Source organism: Podarcis cretensis (genome assembly GCF_951804945.1).
Source record: "Podarcis cretensis genome assembly, chromosome: 17".
NCBI lineage: Eukaryota > Metazoa > Chordata > Lepidosauria > Squamata > Lacertidae > Podarcis > Podarcis cretensis.
The window spans coordinates 37047482-37071626 of NC_137187.1; the positions used below are offsets into that span (position 1 = coordinate 37047482).

Below are 24145 nucleotides of genomic sequence, written 5' to 3' on the forward strand. Positions count from 1 at the left end.
CCAGAGTTCGGCATCCTTCCCGCACCGTTTGGGCCGCAGCCTTTTCTCGCCTTCCGAATGAAGAGCTGCTGGCGAAGGCGGGCCTGCTTAGGCGCGCTTCCTCAGGATAAAGCGAGGCGAGCTCGACTAGGCCGCGGCTTTGGTCGGTTATCTTTTGAAAGAGGGGAGGGGGAGGGGCAGGCGCGCAGGCGCACGTGAGGCGACGAGGCCTCGGAGATGAATTGGGGGGAGCGGGAAGGAGGGGGAGTGGCGTGGTCGCCATTGTGGTTTGGCCCCGCCCTCCGCGCGCCCAGCCAATCCCGGCTCGGGAGCCGCGTGTCGGGCGTGGCCTAACCGCAGCCTCGCTTTCATTCTCCTCGCTTGCGTCTCTCTCTCTCTCTCGGCGCCATCGCGATACCCTCTTGCCTCAGTGGCTAACGGCTCTCTTCGCATCCTGCTCGGAGACCGGCTTCGGTGAGTGCTTGGACGCCGGGGAAGCGCCCAGGCCGCTGCAGGAAAGCCGTAGGAGGGGCGCTGCATCGAGCATTGGGAGGGGAGCCGAGAGGGTGACGGGGAAGAAAGGCTCCTCTTCGCCGTGTGAGGCGGGGGAGGCTGAAGGGAGAGACGCTCCACAAAATGGCGGCGGCTGCCCATAAAGAACGAGAGGGCCCCTCTGCGCACACTCTTGTGTTTGAAACGCCGCTCTCTCAGTCTCCTTCGTGAGGAGCGGTGCGTTGCTGAAGACCACCGGGGAGGGACGAAATGGTTCCAGGGGGATGGAGAGCCTTAGACGTGGTCAAGTCCGCTGTAGCAGCAGGTTTAACGCGGGGGCGGGAGAGGAGGAGCCCTTGGCTTACTGCGCCTGCGCGAAGGCTGTTCGCGGAGCGCGGGACAGCAGCGGGGTAGTCTCTGCGCATGCCTGCTGGGGTCTCAGTCCGTAGAACGTGAGACGCGCTGAGCTCGCCTTCCCGCATTCTGCTCAGACCACGTGTTCGCGGCCATTTTACCAGGGGGGAGGGGTGGATGGGTTGGGGCAAAGAATGGGAGCCCATTCTCTCTGCACGTCTGCCTTGATAAGCCGTCGGGAGCCGCTGCAACGCTCACTCACTAGCTCCTGCTTGCCTTCCTTCCTTCGATGACTTGTTCCAGCTATTGATGCACTGAGTAGATTGCAGGATCTTGCCATACGCACCTGATGGATGAAATCTGCCTCAGGTCGTCAGCCTCATGTTACCAAAATTATGGACCACAACATTCTAGTAGTTGCTGCTGCACAGGGTGGAGCCAATACCAGGCTTCATAAGATGGTTCGAGAACGCCTGATCTTAAAATATGTTTAGTTTGAAAGTAAGATCCACCTGTACGGCTAAGGACTTAATCCAAGCAGATAAACACTCATTTTCCTGTAAAATAGAAAATGTGCTGAACTATTAGCCCTCATAAAATACTAGTTACAATGAGGTTGCCATAATAATAATATAATATTTATATCACGCCCATCTGACTGGGTTTCCACAGCCACTCTGGGTGGCTTCCAACAAAATATTAAAAATAGGGGGGGGGGACTTGTTTCAAAGTGTGTGTTCACCCTAATCACTTTAATCATAAATAGTATGAAAGGTGGCTCCCTAGTAGGGAAGTGGCTTAACACTGCCACCTTAACACATCTGAGAAAGATAGCCTGCATGCTTCCTTCAATTAACCTTCCATTTTTCTGAAGCAGGCATTGATGAAAATTAAGAAGTGTTTATTAGCATTTTGCCTTAGTGTGTCCAAACCTCAATGACTGATAGCTTATCAGATGCTCTGGAGAGAGCAATTCAGATAGGCACTTTGAGTAGGGGAAATAAGCATCTTCCATCTTTGTTTGGGGATTAACACAGTTATATCACTGGGAAAACAAGTTAACTGCTCATTTGTAGCTAGTTAACTCCTCCCTGCTTATAGCTAAGCCCAGTCACCTGTATCTAATTGTCTCTAGAATAATGAAGAACTGCATCAGCTAGGCTCATTCTGTGTCCAGTAAAATGTACTTTTATGCCCTCTTAAGACTGTCCTTTACTGTAGAAGGCTCAAGATATAAAAACTTGTAACATTAAAAGTAATGGCACAAGAACACCTTGTCTGGTATTAAAATAGGAAACAACAAAAGAACAAGAGGGCAGCATTAGCAATCCTACCTATATGCTGCTTTATTACATGCTTATTTGAGAGTAAGTCACATTGTTTTCAGTGATGCTTATTCCCAGATAAGTTTGCATAGGATTACAGTTAAGACTGCAGTTCTGTGCACAATTGCTTGGGAGTAAGACCTACTGGAAATAATACTTCTGAGTAAACATGCATAGTCATCTGGAAATAAGCAACATTTATTTTTCAGTTTGTTGCTTCCAGATAAATAGCTGCAAATAAAAACAGAATAATTTTTCAGGTTCTCAATGTCTCTGCCTCAGGGCATGCAGCGGAAAGTAAACATGTTAAGTTTACAATGCTCAGTTGGAATAGATAATTATGGGTCTCAGTTCAGTGGGAAAACAGATAGTAAAACAAAGTTAAGAGGCTCTTGGCCTGGAAGTGAGACTGCTACTGGAAGTCAGGCAACTAATGAAGATAAGCTACAAAAGGAAGATGTGACCCTGGTCAATATGGGCAACCTATACATTGGTGATGACCATACAGCAGATTAACAAGAACCCTGGCTTTGTACCAGATTATTCATTGGTTTAATGAATATTAATTTGCCCCCGTCCAGCAGAAGGAAAGAAACTGGGTTACAAAAGAGCAGCAAGCCTTGGATGTTTTGCTGACAGATGAAGAATAATGATAATCTGTTTTCCTGGAAAATGAAAACGGGCTGTTGGTTGTCAGTGAGCAGCTACTTGTAAATTGCTAGTGTAGCCTGTTATCTTTTGTCCTTATTCCCACCTATGCTTGCCATCTCTAAACACATTTCTTCCCTACAGATCACTTAAACAATGGCATCGGATGAAGGAAAACTCTTCATTGGAGGGCTCAGTTTTGACACCAATGAGCAGAATCTGGAGCAGTTGTTCTCCCCCTACGGAGACATTGCAGAAGGTGAGGAAGGGTGTCACACCTGATTTTATTTTGTAATTACAGAAGTTCTGAATCTGTTAAATGTTTCTACACCAGGAAACCAATTGGTAGGGCTTTGGGGTTTGCAAGTGTATGCACTCACACAGTGCTAGCAACTATACTATGATAAGTTAAAGACTTTCACATCTTTCATTCAAGGCATGATAACTCTTTGGCTGAGGCAGAAAATCGCCATTCTTTGTTGAGGCAAGCAAGAGCCACCATTGTAATTCAAGGATGCATTCCAGAAAACAAAGCTGCTTAGAGTTTGTTGAGTGGGGCTGATGAGGGGTGTGGCCTGGAAAAGTCCCTGGGGCCTGATAGAGAGCCTTCAATGCCAACATTTGGCCTGCAGATCATAGGTTCCTCACCCCTGTGTTAATGTCAGCAACCTTGAATGATTTAGCACAGGGGTCAGCAACCTTCAGCCGTGGGCTGGTCCACCGTCCCTCAGACCATGTGGTGGACCAGACTGTATTTTGGGGGTGGGGGGATGAACGAATTCCTATGCCCCACAAATAACCCAGAGATGCATTTTAAATAAAATGACACATTCTACTGGTGTAAAAAGACTCTGATTCATGGACCATCCGTGGGCCGGATTGAGAAGGCGATTGGGCCACATCCGGCCCATGGGCCTTAGGTTGCCTACCCCTGATTTAGCAATTCCTGTGCTGTATCGCTTCAGATCACAGCTGCGGTTTGCCTGCTCATTCATGTAAAATCCTTTTTTCTGAATGTACAAAATGAGTGTGTGATGAAGACTGTCCAACCATGTTCATATTGAATAAATGGGGTTTTGTTAACATGAGAGAGCACTTGATACATATCTGCAGTCTGAAGTGATACTCCTGGTAATATATAGTGTTAATAATGATGTGCATCTTGCTTTCTCCAAATTGTGTTGTAATTAATCAATACTATGGCTTGCTCATCTGTTTCAACATTAATCTAATTAAACTGAAATTGCAAGCTTGCCATTCAGTCCCATGGCTTGCTTTAGTCATTACCAAACACATCCAACCTTTCCCCCATTCCTCTCCAAAACAGTTCTGTAAATATTCACAATGATTTCCCAGCCCTGTTCAGTTTCCTCACCCCTTCTTCTCAACTCTATGCACACTCTTGCACATGTGTGAGAAAACCATGAAGTCAGCCTGTTTCCTTCCCCTACCCCGCAGGTTATAAAAGCATCCTTTACTATATGTTTTAGCACATGCTTCCTCAACCTCGGCCCTCCAGATGTTTTGAGACTACAATTCCCATCATCCCAGACTACTGGTTCTGCTAACTAGGGATCATGGCAGTTGTAGGCTGAAAACATCTGGAGGACTGAGGTTGAGGAAGCCCGTTTTAGCAAAATGTTTCAATATAGCCTGAATTTTATAAAACCTTGATCTAAAGTTGTCATTATTTATAGCTGTTAAAATGGGATGAGGGGCATTTATAAGTTAGATATGAAGAATGCCAATGATATATGGCTGCATCTTCTTTGTTTTCAAAGTGATTAATTGTATTCAAAAATACAAAGGTATCAATATGTCTAGTTGGGAGGGATTGTGCTTTGATACTACAGACCCTTGATGTATAGGTCTGAGGTTTCCTGGAAGCAAGCTCTTGTGATTGAGAGATTGGTTAATAAATTAACTGAGCTCATGAATAACAGCATCTTGTTTCCCCAGTAAGCTAGACAGCAGGGTTTTTCTTATTCTTCAGCATCCAGTTCTTGGAACTTATTTCCCGGATGTCCCTGTGTGGTTATAATGTCCTTCTAAGCAGTCTTTGAGTCTGAAGTGGGGCTAAAGAAGGGACCTGGCAAGGGACACCGGCTGTCATCTACATGTAGAAAAAGAGCCAGGAAAATAATCTGTTACAATTTTTTCTCTCTCCAGTGGTTGTGGTGAAAGACAGGGAGACTCAGCGGTCCAGGGGTTTTGGTTTTATTACCTATTGCCGTCCTGAAGATGCCAAGGATGCCATGAGGGCCATGAATGGAGAGGTAAGTGTCGCCCGCAGAGATTGTTCACCATTTCTTATTCATTCTCTATTGCATCCACTTTCTTTGTAACTTCCTAGAATATGGAGGGCTATTAGATGTGATCTTCTGTTATGCTTGTATTGCAAAATGTTGTAACTACCTACTATTATCTTGGTGGGTGTGCTGCACAGTGAGCAGTAATAATTTTTAGTCCTGAATTACAGCTCCAGGGTTGCTTAATACACCTTTTTTTAAAGCGACTTTATGATGCTCTTCTAAACTGGGGTGGGGAACCTCTGGCTTGTCAACCCAGAATCCACATTTCGCTCATGAGGCCATTTCACTCCCAAGTTACTCTCAACTGATGTCATAAGTGATGTCTGTGTGGAAAGTTCAGTCCTGTTTGGTTGGGGTGCACCAGTGAGATACACAAAACTGGTGTTCCTGAATTCAGCTTTAAAAAATATTTTTAATCCAAGCTTTGATTATATTGGACTCCTGCGTCCTTGGTAGCAGGTTGGAAGATTAGATTCATCTTGTTAAAAGCTCTGGCTCTGATTTGTTCTCTTGCTTCTCCCCAAGTCTGTGGATGGGCGTCAGATCAGAGTGGACCAGGCTGGAAAATCCTCCCGTGGCTCTTCTGGAGGCAGAGGGCGTGGACGTGGATTCTCCAGAGGTGAGCTTTCCTGTGGCATGTGCCCTTCCGTGCTAACTGCTTAGTGGTGTGGGAGCAAATAGGCTTGATAAACATTTGTGTCTTTGCTGCAGGAGGTGGAGGATATGGAGGTGGCCGTTATGATAACAGAAGCGGTGGCTATGGTGGATCTAGAGACTATTATGGCAGCAGGTAAGACCAGCACACACACCTAAGAGATACTTGGTTGCAGCAGATTGTGGTACCTACAAATATGATGTTGAGAGCATGATCCTTTGTGTTCTGTATTAGAACAACAGTTTGAGAGTTCCTTCTGAACCATTAAACTTTTCCTTAGAGGTAGCAAAAGAGAGCTGTTGAAGTGCTCCTGATTATTTTAGCACTAGGAAATAGGCTTAGCCAGCTGTGTGCTGCTATGGCATGGAAGCTGCAGGTATTGCTGTTTTACTAACAACACCCTATCATGTAGAAAGGAAGACTAGTCCTAGTCCTGCCATGCCTGTGTTTCTCTTCTAAATAGCAACACAGTTGGTGGGTATGAGTCTGCCAGTAAGACTTGACTTACTGTAATTGAAATTGTTAATGTTAAATGAATATCAAATTACAGTGCAGCTGTATGCCCTTGTTCCTTCATGTATTGTGATTGGCTTATGTTTCATTTTGGTGGGCCGTGGTGGCTGGAATCTAGTCTGGGATGATGCCTGGTTTTCAACATTGCTGAGATACATCGCCCAGTCCAGGCCCCTATACATCTCTGGCTCATGTGAGCCAGAGGGGCATCACAATTTCCTTAAACTGCTCAGCTGGGGGATGCGAATCCTCCAGCCCCTCAGCTGAGCGAGCCCACATACTGCTGCAGCTCGCGCAGGCCAGGGGACTTACTCAAAGGTGCAGGCAGACGGAGCCTGAGAAGGTGGTCACCCAGAACTTCTTCAGGCGCCGTCTGCTTGCGCATTTGCCGTCTGCAGGCAATTTGAGCTGATGCAATGCATTGTCAGCTTAAAATGTCTGAAACTGGTATCACGATCTGAACAACCGTGGAATCCTGCTTTCCAACTGGTTTCTCTTTGCCCCTAAGGCAACTTAGCCAAAGTGATGCCTTTTTTATGTTGCTGGACTCCCATCAGCCTCAGCCAGCGCAGCCAATTTTCAAGGAAGATGGGAGTTGTAGTACATCAATATTCAGAGGGCCATAGCTCCCACCGCGTCCTGGGTTTGTGTTGTGATTCTGGTCAGTTTGTGATGCAGATCTATGCCCATCACCTATGCCATCTGAGTACATGGTGCTTTACAAAAACTGCAAGAAGCAAAGAAGTAGTTGCCATTTTGCATTCATATAGGTGCTTACTGGGTACAGTATTGGAAAGACATCTTGAAAAACTAGTATAGCTAGAAATGGATCCTAGTTTTTTATAACCTTATTACTAAATTGGTCCTTCTCTTAATGACCAATTTATATACAGCACTTAAATAAGAATGAGGTTTATAAATGAACAATTCTGTATTGCACGTAAAGGTTCTTTTTGTGATTTTGGCATTATAGTGATATTTTAATATGCCCACCTGTACAATGGGACATCAGCCCCAAAATCGGTTCTGGGTGGTCTTCCAGGTCCCCAGATCAGATTTTTTTTTCCATGGGCGGGAGGAAGCAAAGAAGAATCCCCACTGCATGAGTGGATGGATGCCTGCTCATACTACATTGAATCTCACTCAATGTATAGCATTTAACAGCAGCTCAGCAGTGACATATCAGTCTTTTGTGCTTTTTCTCTCAAGGAATCAAGGAGGCTATGGAGACCGTTACTCTGGGAGCTCCTACAGAGACAACTATGATAACTAGGTATGTGTATGTCTAAGCATCATCTGCTTCTGATAACAGGATAGCTACTAAAGCATAGGACTTAGTTCTCTCACGTCACAGACTAACTTTATCAGCAGAACTCCTTTCCCTCCTTTCCTCATCAGCAAGTCTAGCATAATTGTGTATGGAGAATTGGCCTGTTGCTGGAGTGAAACAAAAAATAAAAATGGGACAGTTAAACCCATCCACACACTTTTTTTTTTAAGGGACACTGTTGAACCAGTCTATAAAAACCATGACTACAGCCTTTTATACACGGAAACTTTCTCCGAACCGTAAGTTTATGAGAATTAAACCTCCACATTCCTAATAGGGTCTTCTAAAAACAAAAAAGGTGTATGCAAATATTCATTTACTGGCAGATAATTTCCACCCTGCATCATCTCCAAGGCTGCAAACAGTTGCCCTGGGCTGGGAGGAGGGAGACTAGGTTAGCATCATGCACCAATGTTCTTCAGTGTACTTTATGATTTGTACCTGCTTCTTGTCCTCAGCTTGCACCGAGCATAAATCCTTCCTGAATCAAGATCGTCCTTCCAATGGCCGTATTTATAAAGATTTTTGGAGCTTCGCTGAATCTTGTTTAGTTCTCTACCTGTATCTTCCCTTTTTGTAGTCTTACCACAAGCAGCCCAACAGCTTCTGCTACAGGATGGCCTGTTAGAGCTTTCTGAAGGAAAACATTTTAATTTGCCTTTTTTTTTACAGGTGTGTTTAAGCATTTTTGAATACATACTTTTATTGCTTTCCCCCACCTCCACCCCCTGGATTTCTTTTAACACACCAAGATGGGGGTTCTGACCTATTCTTCACCTATAATTCCCCAGAGTCTGAGCAAGGTGTGAGGATCCTCCTTGTTTTTATAAATGCATTAATACCTTGTAGTTTTGTAAAAGTCCTATGGTGTAGCAAGCAAGGGGTATGGTGGAAGGCAAAACCCCCTTGATTATAAAGGGAGACGTGTGTTTGATCTTCAGAAATCAGAATTTATACTGTATGATGTACCTAGAACTGAAGCTTGCAGAACTTGCAAGTTGTTCTTGAAAAACCGTTTGTTTATATTTTTTTTTAAACTGGAAGACACACATGTAACTCGATATTGTACTAAAAGTGGTTAAGGAATTCCTGTATTCAGTTCTTTGGCTTCACGAAGCCTATTAAATGCCCTTCTGAAAATGAAATTTGTTCTTGACGTTTTAACACTTCAACTATGGCCAATCTAAAGCCATAATACATGGCACATATTTTAAACTGCTGTGTATTTGTTAAACCTTGGAGAGGAGATGCCGAGGAATTTCAGTACTTAGTTCAGTGGGCTAAATCCCACAAGCATTTGTATTTGGGTACTTTGAATATTGTCAGTTTGAAACTTTGTGCCTTGTGTTTGGGATTCTTTCTATATTGGCTTCTGTGCCACAGAACCTCTGCTGTTGAGGTATTCTGGGATAAGCATGTAAGATACCAGCCTGGCCTGTGGAGCCTGAACTAGATGCATCCATGAGTACAGGCTATCATCCCTTGGGTGGTATTCAGCTTGACTTTTACCAAAAAGCATACCCATTGATAACAAAGTTTGCCCATTAATTTCAGTATGTTTACTCTGAGTAAACTTTGTTCGATACCACTCCTTGTTTGACTATATACATCACAGAGGAATATCCGTATCTGTGGCCAATCTGTCTTAATAGGGCAGGTTATCTGCTGTTGCCAATGTCTGTACTCTGGTACCTAAGAAAAGGGTCCCAAAGCAGTGTGTGAAAACCACTGAGCTAACGTGTAGGTGGGGCTCTATGCCATGATTCCATGGGAGTTAAAGACACCACCACTTTACCTCCCAAATGGTGTAAGATGTACACCTTGACTTACAGAAAATACCAGGCTTTGATTTTTAAAAATAAGGGGGAAACATGTTTTAGTATCGACAATGCGCCTGAATATATATTTTGGGGAGAGGAGAGTTTACCTACTAAAATCTCAGAAGCTGCTATCCCATCGTGGGCTCAAAGACTTGAAGTGCTTTGCACGCCTTCTTGCCTTTTCTTGTGGCTAGCTAAACTAGACTAGTCATGCAGTGTAAACATTCATTGCACAATTGAAATAAGAGCATATGCAAATTTGGCGTATTTGCATTGTGTGTCCTAGATGTAGAATGCAGCTGTGTTTTGCACAGACTGTGCAAGGGTACACAGACCTCTGCGTAGGCCGTATTTCGTAGCCAACCTGCGTTTTGTCACATTTACGTTAAGGCTTGTTTTGTGATAAATCTCGGAACTATTATGAGACCCTGAAAAGGGCAGGGGCAACAAATACATGGGCTTCAGAACAGAGTCAATACTTCATTGGAAGGGATTCTTGCTGTGGCTTCTGGTGTCCTGTCCTGCTGGAAGAGTTTGCTGCTGCTACTGCTGTTGCTGCTGCTGCTGGCTGAGCACTTACTGATCTTGGTGGTGCCTGAGGTAGTGCCTCCTGCTTCACTGCTTTTTCTGTTCTTTATATCTGTATAATTTACTGGAGCTACCAAAAGCCAGGTTCCTTAGTTGGGTACAGTTTTGAGACAGATACAAGAGAGTTTCCACTGTTGGCTTTTTAAGCCATTTATATACACCCTTCATAAACACATATGGCAGTATGATTTTCAATACAGTTAACATCTAACAACAATAAAAATACACAATTAAGACATTAAAAATCAAGTAATTAAATGACAGAGTGGAAAAATAAAATTACCAGTTGTTTCAAAATACGAACTGGTTGTTTTAGTAGGCAAGCTCCACCAATGCTACTTTGGCATCTTATGAGTGGGAGGCTGAGCTTTCTGACCACAATAAACTGGTTTCTTCCTTTGCTTTGTTTAAATGGAGCAGGGAGAAAACTCCACAAAGCCAAAAGTCTTGAGTGGGGTGGGTGGTTGTGTTTCAATGCAAGTATTTTTGAAATTACAGTAAAACCATTCTGGGGGGGACGGGACCTGGGCTGGTGTGTGTGTGTGAGAGAGAGAGACACCTTGTAGGTATTTTGATGGGAATGGTAAGCACACATTGTCGTGACTTTAAAATCTTAAGAAATCACTCTGGACTTGTTTGATGATAGATGAAAGCTGATGGGTGTCTGCCACTTTACCTGCATCTGTTGAAACCAAATCAGATTTAAATACATCTCATTTCAGTTGTAGTGAGAGGAGCTAATGGTACAAGAGTCAAGAACATTCTATAAATTGCTGCATCAAGTGTAGGATTTTTGATTGAGAATGCTTGTAGATTATCAAACTTGTGCAATCATTGTGTATCCAGGTTGTTTCAGTGGCCCATTGGCTTAGTTAGGCAGTGGTTTCTTGTGGTTGCTTTTAAAACCATGGTGATACCAACCTTTTGCTCCGATCCCGTTTTGTGAGCAGAGGATTAAAATACCGTTGTCTTCAAGAAGGAAGATGGAATGCCTGTAAAATATTTAATGTGGATTAAACCCAAGACATCTGAATTCAGCAAGCAAGGCTCCATTGACAAGATAGTCATGGTATTGAGTATTGAGCCAGAATTGTAACATGGCTTTATTTGGCAGGTGGAAGGGGCACCCCTGGATCCGGAAGTGAGTTTACCTCAAGGCTGGAGTTGAGAAAAGACTTTCCCTTTGGGTACCTCTCTGGAGCTCCTGTCTTGTGCGTATATTAATGTGGTCATTCTAAAATAGAGGGGCAAACCTTCCAATAAAATGAAGTTAGGTTGGGGGTGGGTGGGATGAGTACTAATTAAGTAATGCAAATACACTTGCACACAGACACATCAACAGTGGCATCTGCTATGGCATGGATGCACCATCTGAAAAGTGCTTCTCCCCTCCATCGAAACTTGGTTTTTATTAAAACTTTACTCCAGCTGGTGTAGCCTTCATAAAAACCAGTGTTTTCCCATGTCCCCACATCGATAGATGCCGTCCAATGAGAGAGAGAGAGAATTCTCTGTAAATTGCTGCATGAAGTGCTCCACGAGTGTTCATTGAGAATGCCTAGAAAGTCTTGTGACTCATGCAGTTTTTGTGTGTTGAGGTTATTTCGGTGGCTCCTCCAGTCTTGGCCGTTGGCTTCTTGTGGGTGCAGCCTACTTAAGAGCAGGACAGAGTTTACCCATCTCTGCTCCTTGTGTATAAAGTTTACTCTCCCTACTGCTCTTCATTCTGCAGCCAAAATAGTGCAACTTCTGCCAGACCTTTTAGAACCTGCTTCATTTTGGCTCTAAGCTGGAAGCAGGGGCATTGCTACTGCTTGATGGCACTACTCTTCCATTCCTCTCACCAAAAGCCAGGGTGGGAAGCTCATTTTCTTCCCGAGCCCAAGAGCTGAACACATTTCTTAGCTGTGGTTTGTTAGAAAGCTGCAGAACCTGATCCACATACACCTGGGTGACTCCAGAAAATGTATGGGGCATAGTTAGCTCATCCCCATCCTGTTCTAGAGCTTTGGGTCTCTGGCTGAGAGTAGGCTGTAACAAGATTTGTTTCCTCTATTGTCGTAAGTGGCCATCACTCCATTTAAAATTCAACCCACTGACCACAGGACCTTAAACACTGCTGTTTCAGGAAGTGGAAATTGATGGTATCAGCTGGGAGAACTGAAATAGTAAGTTTTCGTGAGAACACCCTTGGTTCTTGTTGAGTTTAGTTTTGAATTTCTTGTTGGTGTTTTTCGACCCCTCCAAGTGTGTGTGGGGTGTAGTGTTGCTGAGAGCACCCTTTAATTCTCTACTGTGGCAGCTTGCTTTTGGCCCTCATGAAGTTATTTTGTGGCCTAGCACTGTTTTGCTTGCTGGTTGATTTATGGTGTTTCCTTGTACTTTAGCGTATATTTTGTGTTTAAAGGGTTCACCACTTCAAGGCTTCCCTAGGATGAAAAGCAGTATATAAATATATGATAGCAATCGGATCAGGGCAGGCATGGAGAGGAACTTAATCCATTCCTCCCCTTCTGTGGTCCTGGGGGGGGGGAATCCTTTTCTGAAGAGGAAGTCCCATCTGTTGGTGCTGAGGAAAGCCTTCCCCCACCCCACCCCAAATGCAAATAACATCTTCGGAGAAGGGATTTTCCTCAGGATGAGTAGAAACGAAGGAGAAAAAGGGTTACTTTCCCTCTCTGATCCCACCAGCTGATTCAATATCCGGTTTTTAAAAACATGCTGGTTAGATGCTAAGGTGCATTTGTCCTGAGACTAGGTTGTGAATTTTTAATATCTTCATGCTTAGAAGGCTTCCAAAAGCTGTAAAGCGTCAATAAAGAAATTATTTTCCTTTCTTTTCTTTTAAAAAGGCGCATGCACTGTTGCAGACCAGCTTAGGTTTTCCTGTTGAAAGTCAGTATGTGGTGCACACATTTAATTGAAGTGGGGCACACAGTGCAATGCAGTGGCAATTGGAATTGCAGCTCAGGGAAGGGGAGATATGGAAGGCTTCTTACTCTTCAGAGGAACAGAATCCTGCTGGATGTCTCTTTGTAGCTTTGGTATCCCTCTGCATTGGACAGTGGCACTTGAGAACTCATCTCCGCTGACTCAGAAACTGATGCCGCTACTACAAGCACTGATGGTGCCCCACCTCAAAGCAGCCTGGAAGAAAGTCCTCAAATCATTAGTAGGGTGGCAGAAAGGTAAAGAGCCTGACTTGAATTCTGCTATGAAGGGACAGGGCAGTGCAAGGTGGGTGTAATTGCTTGTGTGGTTTTCCCCCCCAAGGAGGCGATCTGTTCCAGAGGTGAGTAGATGTTTGAAGACCAAAAGTATTGTGCTTCCTTTCTTTGTCTTTCAGAGTGAGCCAGTGAGAGATCCTGAGAAGGACTGCCGCTACCACACAAGTCCTGAAGAAGCAGCCTTAGCAAATGGCTGCTTTTCAGAGAAAAGGCAGGCTGTATTAGTGCTTAGAATCAGATGAAATACTGGGGAGCGTTGAAGGAAGGTGTCCTTTATTTACCTTCATGCCCAAACTTTCTTTTTTGTCCCCTGTTCCCCCTTCCAGGGGCAATTTGGCAAGCAGGGTTCTGAAGCCCCATCAAAGTAGCAGGGACTTACTCTTAATCCTCGGAGATGATGATTCTCAGCCAAACCACTTAAAATCCTGGCCTGCCATTATCGGCGTAAGATGCAGCCTTCGAGCATTTTGCCAGAAATGTTTTTTTGTTTTTTTTTACAATAAACATCTTCCAGAAATCATTAGGTACCTTGTTTTGAAGAATTTATTTTATATTGCTCAAGCAATATAAAGGTGCTGAAGCCTGTGGCAACATCTCAGCTCCAGAGGGTTTTGAACGATCTGGATTAATTCTATTCCAATCTGGTTTCTAGCCCAAATCTAGGACCGAGACATCTTCCAACCCTCAAGAGATAATCTACACCAGAGACTAGTGGGGCGGGGCGAGTCCATCCCTGTTCAGTCTGGTTATTTATATCATCAACCATAATATCCTTCGACAGTTCCTGGCTGGGGAGAGGGGACTGCTTTGTGGCAGCAGTCTTCCCCTGTTGCTGCTTAGCTGAAAGCTCCCTTTTCTACAAGAAGCAGCTGCCACTATACATACATTTGAATACATACATTTGCATGCAAAGTTGTTTGCCTTTTCTACTACAGGGTGAGTCTGATCCTGCAGAGGTTTCTCCATTCTGATTTAAATCGGGTTTGTTCAATTTATATCTCCCTCCGAAAGTAGCCCAGAGCAGGGTTGATTGATTTTATGTACAAAGGCCAAGAATGAGAAGCTGAGGATGTATCCAGATGTGAAATGGGATATTGGCAATCAGGATTTCCTGTGACTATATATATATAAAAAAGCAGTGGTATTTCCTAAAATTTATACATACTGATTGTGAAGAAGAAGAAGAAGATTTTACTATTTATATCCCACCCATCTGGCTAGGTTTCCCCTGCCACTTTGGTGGCTTACAGCACACATAAAACATAGTAAAATATCAAACATTTTAAAAAGGGGAAGCCATCTAAGCAGTTTACAAAAAAACAAGAAAATCAATTTAAAAATTACAGAAACAGTATAATTCAGGTTAAAATAGGATACATTATAGACTAGTTTCAGCATTCTTTGTCACTCAATGACAATTAGATCTATGGAACCAAATAATGACTCCTTATTTCTACCTGATTATTTCAGGTATCTTTGATCTGCATGGAGTCAGATTGAAATCCAACAGGCAGAAAACGAGGTATTGGGCCTGAAATAGATAACTTACCTCCTGCTTCACTAGCAAGGTCCTGATCTGGATTGGGGGGGGGGCACCTCCAATTCACAGTTTTTCTATCTATTTATTATAGAACTAATTGTGGAAGGGTTGTGTTGTTTACTTTTGCCACCTAAATGTTTCCTGTCAGGAAGAAAGTGGTGAAAAGCAAACAGCAATCTAAAACACTATATTTGATTGTGTCACAAGGGAGCTTAGAGTTGGCAACTTGACCAGGAAGAAAATGAATTCTCTGGAACCAGAAGGTTGAAAAACTCTTCTTTCTTTTTTTAGAAGTAGGACATGCATGCCTGAACGATGCCAACACCATTTCCTGTTGAGAAGCAGTGTCAATAGTCTTATATTTCCTCATAGGAAATTTTTTTTGAAGATCTGCAGAGCTCAGAAATAAAATGTATTTGTGCATTATTTTAACTGCTTTTGCAAATTGTGCAGTTCCTTTGATAGCAATACATTTTTTAAGTATCGTGCTACATACTTGCATTTGACTTGTGCTCAGAGATTGACTTGTCAAAAGTACTATTTTCTGTACCTGTTCTTGGTAATTGGTACCCCTATTTTCTGGTACCTGTTCCTGGTAATTACTGTGCCCCCCACTTTTTTGCCTTTTGGGAATGTCATTAAATTTTTGTTGGCCGGTGACATTCTTAAGGTTTCAGCTTCTTTCAAGAACACACAGTTCTCTTGAGAAGAGGGGCAGCTGCAACTTCTTTAATGCATGAGCAACTAAAAGCACAGATGTTAAACTGCAAGGTGCTGTGTACTGCACAACCTGCCATTTCACACTGCTAGACGTGTTGCTTCAAAAAATAAGAGAACAGGCTGTTTTTCTACTATTACTTCTACCAAGAGAACAATTGCCCTCTTACTGCAGCTGCAAAAGGAAGGGCAGGGGAGGGAGGCATTTTAAATGAAAAATCAAATTCCTAAGTCTGGGAGCAGCCACCAAGAAGGCCCTGTCCCATGTCCCTGCCAGCCGTGCTTGTGAGGGTGGCGGGACCAAAAGAGGGCCCTCCCCCAAGGATCTCAGAACCTGGCCCAGTTCATAGGAGGTAATAGTATCTTGAAGGTGTAGATTGAATACAGATGGGGAAGGATGGCAGTGGTCAGTCCAGCCCCAAGCTGCAGAGGTTAAACTGACCACCTCTGTAATCTTTACATATAGACAAGCTTTATGCATGTAGGCTGTGTACAAGGGCTTGGGAGCTGCACACAAAAACATGAACATACACAGATTCTGATGCGGATACAATGGGGCTTCTCATCTCTACCTTCCTGCCCCCTCCCAGGCACATGCCCCCCCCCCTCTTGGGGAAACCCCTGCGGCTATCAGCTCATGTGGTGTTAACCTCTTTGCCTCATTCCTAAAGATCCCCCCCCCCCCTTTTATAAATTCACAGCTGTACCTTGGGAAGTCGAATGGAGGCTGTTCTGGAAGTCCGTTTGACTTCCAAAACATTTTGAAACCAAGGTGCAGCTTCTGATTGGCTGCAGGAAACTCTTGCAGCCAATCGGAAGCCGTGTCGGGTGTTCGGATTCCAAAGAACGTTTGCAAACTGGAACACTCCTGGGTTTGCGGCGCTCGGGAGCCAAAACGTTCGACTCACAAGGCGTTTGACTTATAAGGTAAGACTGTATACCAGAGGTCAGCAAGGCTTACTGGGCATGGGCTGGGTCACTGCGCATGTCTGTTGCGCCAGAAATCACTTCTGTGCATGCCCAGACGCCAAAAATTGTGCCTGCACAGAAGCGATTTCTGTAGCCATGGACATGCACAGATGCAATTTCCGGTGTCTGGGCATGTGCAGAAGTTACTTCCTGAGCCGCAGAAGAGTGTCCCTGAGCTGCACTGCACTGGTTTAACGCAGCTTGCAGGGACTCGCCGGGCGGCTCGGCTCATGGGGCAATTAAACGGCCTCTGTGGGCTGCTTCTGGCCCATGGGCCTTAGGTTGCTGACCCCTGGTGCATACAAAGGTAGCCTGCTGCAAAATGCGCTGTGCAGAGTGCTCCTCTTCAGGGTTCCAGCCACCAGCAGCTTCTGCGGTGCTCCATCCCCCCCCCCCCCGCCCTTTGCTTAAGTCAGCCCATGTTGAGCTGCTTCTGGGTTTTCCCTTTCGAGATTCCCCCCCTCCCGTAATAATTTTTTGTACACCTTGGGGTTCCTGTAAGGCTTGCTGCCATTTCCCTCTTCTATTGGGACGGGGCAGTTTGGTCTGGGTAAGGACCCGCACTCGGAAAAACGGGTTTGCTGCTTTGCACAGCAGGAGTGAGAGCAACGTTTCTGGGTTCAAGAACAGGAACCGATAGTTCAGTAACAGGAGCTTTATTTAGAGGGGCCTCTAAGACCTGCTGCTAAAACTGAAGGCCTAAGGAGCTGCTCAAGTTGTGTGATTCCAGGGCAAGTCCTCAGGCTGCCCCTTCCAGAGCATTCAAGGGGGACCAACAAATCGCAAGCTCTACCAATGCCCTCTAGGCAGTCTGCAGCGCACGTTCCCTGCTGCTGCCTCCCCTGAGCGCATTCACCTGGCTGGAATGCAGCTTGATACACAAAAATAAAAGCCAGTTTTGTTTCTCTGCCCACCACCAGCATTCAGCCCCAAGGAGGTTGCCCAAGAGAGAATGTGGCCCTCCGACTTGAAAAGAGCCCCTGCCTCTGGTATAGAGGTTGTGCATACTCTGCCTCCCCCTTGTGGTAATCGCTTGCCATTGCAATGCAGCCAAAAGCACATCTTTGTCCCCAAAGCAGCCTTTTGGATGGAAAGGAAATGCTCGTGAAATGCATCCTGCAGCATGTTGGCCTCTGCATGCTGCAGTGAGGTTCTGGCCCACAAAACGGGCCTCTGTAAGGGGCTGTTAAGAGTTTGCTTTGGAGTTGCTGAAGATGCATCTCTACATGGCCTTTGACCCCTGAGACATTTTTTAGGATTTACCCTGTCCTTTTTGACTGTTTTGTTTTAATACAGTGGTACCTCTAGATGCGAACGGGATCTGTTCTGGAGCTCCGTTCGCATCTAGAAGCAAACGTAACTAGCGACGGCATGTCTGCGCACGCATGCGTCGCTTTTTGCTGCTTCTGCGCATGACGTCATTTTGAGCGCAAGCGGCAAAACCCGGAAGTAACGCACTCCGTTACTTCCTAGTTGCTGCGGAGTGCAACTCGAACGCGCTCATCCCGAAGCACATTCAACCCGAGGTATGATTGTACAGTATTTTTAAATTGCTATAAAACCCAACCTGGGGCTTTGTGATCAAGGGCAGATAAGAAATAGAATAATTTAAAAAATGAAAATGATGCCTAGTGGTGCAGCTATAAAACTGCTAACACATTTGCAAAGCTAAGCAAGGTCCAGTACAGTTTCAAATTGGATGGGGGACTGTGTGTAGAGATTTCTACATTGTTGGGCAGCTTTCCAAACTTTTCATGTTAGTGACACACTTTTTAGACATGCATCATTTGGCAACACAGTAATTTAGCTTTACTAGCAAACCAGAGGTTAAACTAACCCTTTCCCAGCCCTTGGAGGAGAGTGGGGAGTGTTTGCGCAGCACACCTACAAACTGCAGCCGACACTGATGTGTTGCAGCACACAGTTTAGAAATCTTCGTTGTAGGGGGTTGGGCTAGAATAGATGACCCCCTGGTTCTATGATGCAAAACAACCACAAGCCTTTCTATTTGTCTGGGCAAAATGGAAATGCAGCAAATTTTCTCGATGTTCTTTTTATCTTTTTGTAAACCACTTTGAGATAAATAGGGTCTCAGCTGGCATACTAAAAATGGAGCTGGTAGATGGCCACCCTGGACACAGAATTGACTTGTACTTCCATGGACAACTATGAGTCCAAAATGACTCCCAGGCTGCGCACCTGGTCCTTCTGAGGCACCAGTGCCCCATTCATGGCCAGGGATTCCTCACACCTGCCCCCCAAAACAATACTTCTGTCTTGTCAGGACTCTGCCTCAATCCATTAACCACCACCCATCTTCCAACCACCTCCAGACACACAAGACATTCACCACCTTTACTGGTTCCAGTTTAAAAAGAGGTAGAGCTGGGTATCATCCACATACTGGTGAACACATACCCCAAACCCCCTGATGATCTGTCTCAAGAGGCTTCATATAGATGTTAAAAAATGGGGGGGGGGCAGAGCCCTGAGGCACCCCACAAGTGACTTCCCAGAGGTCGGAACACTTGTCCCCCCTCCAACACCACTTTCTGGACACAGCCTAAGAGGGATAAGAACCACTGGATAACTATGTCCCCAGCTCCCAACTCCTCTAGATGGTCCAGAAGCATACCATGGTCTGTATCAAAGGCTACTGAGAAATCCAGCAGGACCAGGAGGCAGGTTTCACCTATTTGCATAGCCTGCCGGAGATCATCAATGCAACCAAGGCAGTTTCAGTCCCGTGATGGGGCCTGAATCCTGACTGGAGATACAGACGAAGAGAGGTTAAATCATTTATTTAGGACAACATGAAGGGGATACAAATAGTTCAGTTTTGAAGGAAAAGGGTGGAGTGAAGGGAGAAGGAATTCTCAAAGTCTTTCAGAGCCTGTCAAATTGCTTTTATTTTTATGTCTGCCTTCTCACATCAGTACAGCAGGAACCTCTCTCCATCTTTCACTTAGAGGCAGAAGAGGCCGAGAATGAATCTCGCTTCATATGTAAACTCAAAGTTAATCGTTATACCAGCTTGTTTCTATGCCTTCCCATGTCTCCCTCCTCCTCTGGAGGTAAGATTCAGAAGCCACATTGCAGAACTAAAACACATCCATCATATCCCAGCAGAGAAAAGACATTTGGATGAAAACGTAGCAGCTTTCATCGGGATTTCTGGGCTCCAAGTACCAGACACAAATCCAACTCCTCAACTGAGTTTGTGGACCTGCAAAACTCTAATTCTGTTTCAAGCTTTTCCTGCATAATGAAGCTGTATGTATCATACAGCGTATGGCTTACCAGAGAAATGCTGAGCATTTCAAACCAGAGCTACAATAATCCAACTGTTCTTTTACCTAAACAGGGAATCGGATACTACTTTAGAACACTTCCCACTTGATGTCCACACACTGCGGTTAAGGAACAGACATAACCAGTGCTTCAAAAAGATTTTTTTATTTACCAGTTGGTACCTGCCTTCTCTCACACACACACATTAATAATGGAAATAATTCCTAATGTAGGTGGAGTCTGCTTAGGCTTAATTTCTATTGTTGAAACACTGTGAAATGCAAAATAAAAACAATGAAAAATTTAAATAATTCCAGTAGTAACAGACCACATTTTTGGACAATATATGAAAGTGATTGATCCCAAACCCAATTCAATACTTTTTGGAAAAATAACATTTTCATGGGGTCTGTGTGATTATTGCTGTTCTAGCCCCTGATGTCTGTTTCAAATACCAGCTGCATGTTGACTTAAAAGTATTATCACCTTAATGTCACCAAAACACTTAGAATCCCCATTTGGCGCATCTCATTCCAAAGTACCTTGGATGATCAGCGACAGAGAACTGAAATGTCCACAAAGGCAGTGCTTGGCCTGTCCCCCCCCCCCCAATTTCTAAATGAAGATCAAGGTTCCTATTAGCAACTGGATTCCAGCTAGTTTCAGCTCCCCTCCCCCGCAGTAGCATCCGATCTAGAACAGCACACTCTTCCGCTGGATCAACTTCTGAATTTGATTCAGGACTGGGCAAGGTGGGACGGCCAGCGCCAATCTCAGCCACCAAGAGAACCACCAAAAGAGCAAGCCTTTGCCAAATCCCCACAGGGGAAAGCTTTAATGCTGCTCAGGCAAAGCTGGACAGCTCTCTAAAAAGAGGCTCCGCACAGCAGAAAGATCAACAAGTTTTACAACCACAGCGTATGTATAAAATGTGCCGTGCAACAAAGAATGAACTTCCCCTGCCTGCTTTGGCAGGTTCAAGAATAGACTGAGTCTGCTTGGCTTATAAAAACCCAGCAGCCAGCAGCTAAACCAGGGTCAGCAGCAAATCTGACATTCCAGAAGACAAGCGCTACTGTTGGATATTGAAGATCTTGGATAGCAGAGAGCTGTTTGACTGGGATTTCTGCTGGATCTCAGCAGCCCGGGCCAACTGCTTCTTCAGGCACTTGTCCCCTTTGCTGGTCTGGATTTCTTCCTCAGTCTGGCGCTGGACAAAGCCCCAGCTCTTCTCCTCCTGTCCCCCCCGATTGCCCTTTTCTGAAAAGCGCTTGCTCTTCTCTACGTTCTGCAGGTAGAAATTAGTCTCGCGCTTGGCCAGTGAAACTTCGGCCCGCATGCGCTGCTGCCGCACCTGACGCTCATAGGCCAGTCGCTCGCTCAGGTGAGTCCACTTGAAGCGGTGCAGATACTGGGGACAAAAGACAAGGAAACTTAAGAAGGGCCTTGCAGGATCAGACCAAAGGCCCGAATCCAGCACTCTGCTTCTAACTGTGGCCAACCAGATGCCCCTATGGGAAGCCTGCAAGAGGGACGTCCTCCACAGGCCACTCCCAGCAACAGGCATTTAAAGGCGTGCCGCCTCCAACAGCAGAGGTACAGCATCTTCTTAACACTTTCTAAGAGTGATTCTTTATACAGTGCATAGAGTCCTGTGGTCTCTTTTCCTTCCCTTTATTAAAATGTAGGCTTAAGAGATTTGACAATCGTGCAACCAGGAATGGCCAACGTCTGAATGATCAAGAAGCACCTCTGTTCTCCAGACATTAGTCTGGGGACCCCTGCTCAGTGGGTTAATCTCCATAATCATGCAGCATTAAACATTTTAGTGATATGGAGAACTCGTACTTGGATGATGTGACATCATCAAAAGGAGCAGGAATGGGAGCAGAGAAATGACTGTACTCCCCAAAAAGTATCCCCTCATGACCAACATTTGGCAGCAGCCCACTGCTATTCCAGAATGTAGCTGATTTGCCAATGCGATGCTGTTTGCATAGGAAAAGATACACATATGGATTCATTGTTTCTACTCCTTGGAAGTGAAATATTACTTCGAGGGTCAACTCTGGACTTGACCATCCCTGTTTCTCCACCCCCCCCCCCCAGCTCCCTGGGCTTTGGGAGCAAGAAGCACTGTGATATTTGTGCCCACCCTTCCAAGCATAGTTTTGTAAAGCAGTTTGTTTTGCACCACATTAATGAATAGAAGATGGATGTGAGAGAGGCTTTTGCAAACTCATGACTTCATCCAAGGAGAGCGTGAGAGGGAAGGTCCGGTACCTTCAGAAAGGTCACTTTACACCTCATTCCTTCAACGGAGAGTTTAAGTCACAAGATCAACTAGATGCGAAGGGAGTAATCCTTATTTACTGGCGCAGCCCTCAGCACCCACTTACCTTCATATTCCAGAGGTCATAATGGAATCGGCTCCTCTTGCGGACACCCATGGGCGTATTGTGCAAACTGGCAGCTACCACCTTTGCCACACGTTTATCCCTGAATTCTACCCAGCCTTCAGTGAAGTTCTTGGCATTGCTACCTGCTTTCTTCTTTTTCTTTCGTATAAATCGCTCTGCAGGACACAGAGAGGAGGGTTACAGGTTTGTGCAGAATGTGACAATGGCCTAGTTTTAAATGCAACCTCAGTCCACACATCCACTGGCTTCTAGATTTCTCACTCAACTGTAGCTTTTTTCACACCCTTTGAAAATGTAAGAATTGCTCAACGCTTCAATTAAGGTGGCATACATATCATAAATCAAATAACACTCTGAAATCAGCTTCTCTACACTAATCTCCACGTCCTTCATACGCTCCCCATACCAGATGCTGACACTGGTTCTAAGGATGCCTGCATTCAACATGATATTTTGCTTCGTAGCCTTTCACCATGGCGTTTATTCTGCCTGACCCTGTTCAGCTGACTGGCAGACCCACCCACCCCTGCCCACTGCTCCCCAGTACACACAAAGAAGGCTCACCTTCAGGCTGCAGGAAAATACGTCCTACTTCACCATGCACACTAAGCAAGTTACGGACGTGTCGTGGCCGGAAGCGAGGAGGGATGTGACCAAGGTAAATTATGCCTGGCACAACTTTTTTGGCGCCATCTTCAGTGGAGAGATCCAACTGAACCTCACTTCCTTCCTCCTTCTGGTCAGTCTCTGCCTCTTCCTCTTCAACGTCCATTACCAAGTCTTCAGTTCTTGGTGTCTCCTGACACTTCTCTACACCTTGATCAGCCATCCAAGCGTTGCTCTTACTGCTATTATTATTATACTGGATGGCGCTGGGGGGAAAAGGGAAGGTTGTGCTGAGAGGCTGCTTTCTTCCTGCAAGGAGAAGAGACATTTCAAAAAATAACAACACTCAGGAATCTGTAAGGGAGAGAATGCCTCATGTTAACACCCAGACCCCCACTGCCACCCATGGGGATCCCTCAATGTCTCAGTGCACGACATTTATTGTCACTTGACATTTATATTGCTCCTTATCCCATAAGCCACGGGTAGGCAAACTAAGACCCGGGGGCCAGATGTGGCCCAATAGCCTTCTAAATCCGGCCCGCAGACTGTCCAGGAATCAGCATGTTTTTCCATGAGTAGAATGTATGCTTTTATTTAAGATGCATCTCTGGGTTATTTGTGGGGCATACGAATTCATTCATTCCCCCCCCCCTTCAAAATATAGTCCGGCCCCCCACAAGGTCTGAGGGACAGTGGACCGGCCCCCTGCTGAAAAAGTTTGCTGACCCCTGCCATAAGCCCTGGCTGGCAGCAGCCACTACTGGGTAGGATGATGGAAGTCTGCGTTGCCCAGTCCTGTCTGCTTCTCGGGCGCTATACTGTGGCCTGGTAGGCCGAATACAATGCTAACAATACAGCATAAAGCAGTGGTTCTCAAAGGGTGTGGAAGGAACAATCAAGGCGCTTACACGTGCTGCTGCCCTGCATGATGTTGCGTGCACGCCTTCACACGTGCGCGCACGCGTGTCCATGCCAAGCAGGTCTAAGCCTTAAACCCCCCTCTAATGCCCCTCCGCTCCCCTCCCCTGCCTCGACCGTGTCCCGTCCCCGCCACTCGCTCCCTTCCGTACCCGCGAAGAACTCTCCCGCTCGGCGCCCACCTGGAATCTGCGCGGAGTACTTCCGGCGCTCACTTCCGGCAGCTGTCGCAAAAAGAAGGCGGTAAAAGGAAGTCCAAGCCCCGCCTCCCCACCCCATAGAGATAGGAAAAGGGACGAGTGACACGCATGCGCAGCCACTCCGACTCCGTGCAAAAGGAGAAGCCGCCTCTGGTTTGGCACGACTCAGTCAGAAGAATTTTTAGGCCCGTCTGAAGAGATCATTATTGAATCTTTATTGATGCATTTACTTATTTTT

General features: G+C 45.3%; 2 protein-coding genes and 1 long non-coding RNA gene across 11 annotated transcripts; 1 reads left to right on the top strand and 2 right to left on the bottom strand.

Annotated features, from left to right (window-relative positions):
* The first annotated feature begins 294 nt into the window (after positions 1-294).
* On the top strand, positions 295-13766 carry LOC307206762 (cold-inducible RNA-binding protein-like). 7 transcript variants are annotated; one of them, XR_013834475.1, is made up of 8 exons: positions 295-453; positions 2943-3057; positions 4968-5074; positions 5636-5729; positions 5822-5900; positions 7488-7551; positions 11131-13253; positions 13363-13766. XR_013834475.1 is itself a non-coding variant. In XM_079960166.1 (7 exons), the coding sequence occupies exons 2-6, from the start codon at positions 2955-2957 to the stop codon at positions 7549-7551; spliced, it is 447 nt and encodes a 148-aa protein (XP_079816292.1). In that variant the 5' UTR covers positions 295-453; positions 2943-2954; the 3' UTR covers positions 13363-13766. The 7 variants fall into 7 exon arrangements, 3 of the variants coding, with proteins under 3 accessions (XP_079816292.1, XP_079816291.1, XP_079816293.1); XR_013834476.1 differs by having other exon boundaries at positions 11131-13204; XR_013834477.1 differs by having other exon boundaries at positions 11131-11227.
* Positions 13767-14371: 605 nt separating this feature from the next.
* On the bottom strand, positions 14372-15721 carry LOC307206783. Its single transcript, XR_013834489.1, has 2 exons — positions 15370-15721; positions 14372-15333 (listed from the first exon to the last, which is right to left on the bottom strand). It is a non-coding gene; the product is annotated as an uncharacterized lncRNA (long non-coding RNA).
* Positions 15722-19353: 3632 nt separating this feature from the next.
* Positions 19354-23930, bottom strand: ABT1 (activator of basal transcription 1). 3 transcript variants are annotated; one of them, XM_079960142.1, is made up of 4 exons: positions 23890-23930; positions 22745-23095; positions 22160-22335; positions 19354-21171 (listed from the first exon to the last, which is right to left on the bottom strand). In XM_079960142.1, exons 2-4 carry the CDS (start codon positions 23007-23009, stop codon positions 20833-20835), a joined length of 780 nt encoding a protein of 259 aa, XP_079816268.1. In that variant the 5' UTR covers positions 23010-23095; positions 23890-23930; the 3' UTR covers positions 19354-20832. The 3 variants fall into 3 exon arrangements, with proteins under 3 accessions (XP_079816268.1, XP_079816267.1, XP_079816269.1); XM_079960141.1 differs by having other exon boundaries at positions 23860-23912; XM_079960143.1 differs by lacking the exon at positions 23890-23930 and adding an exon at positions 23698-23757.
* Between the last annotated feature and the right edge of the window lie 215 nt (positions 23931-24145).

What these genes read in the sequence shown, in the direction of transcription:
- LOC307206762 (XM_079960166.1), top strand. Translation starts at nt 2,955, where the DNA reads ATGGCATCGGATGAAGGAAAACTCTTCATTGGAGGGCTCAGTTTTGAC. An exon ending in TGAGGGCCATGAATGGAGAG is followed by an intron (nt 5,075 to 5,635) that starts GTAAGTGTCGCC and finishes CTTCTCCCCAAG; the next exon opens with TCTGTGGATGGGCGTCAGAT. An exon ending in TGGACGTGGATTCTCCAGAG is followed by an intron (nt 5,730 to 5,821) that starts GTGAGCTTTCCT and finishes TCTTTGCTGCAG; the next exon opens with GAGGTGGAGGATATGGAGGT.
- ABT1 (XM_079960142.1), bottom strand. Translation starts at nt 23,009, where the DNA reads ATGGCTGATCAAGGTGTAGAGAAGTGTCAGGAGACACCAAGAACTGAA. An exon ending in TATTTTCCTGCAGCCTGAAG is followed by an intron (nt 22,336 to 22,744) that starts GTGAGCCTTCTT and finishes TGTGTCCTGCAG; the next exon opens with AGCGATTTATACGAAAGAAA. An exon ending in ATGACCTCTGGAATATGAAG is followed by an intron (nt 21,172 to 22,159) that starts GTAAGTGGGTGC and finishes TTTTGTCCCCAG; the next exon opens with TATCTGCACCGCTTCAAGTG.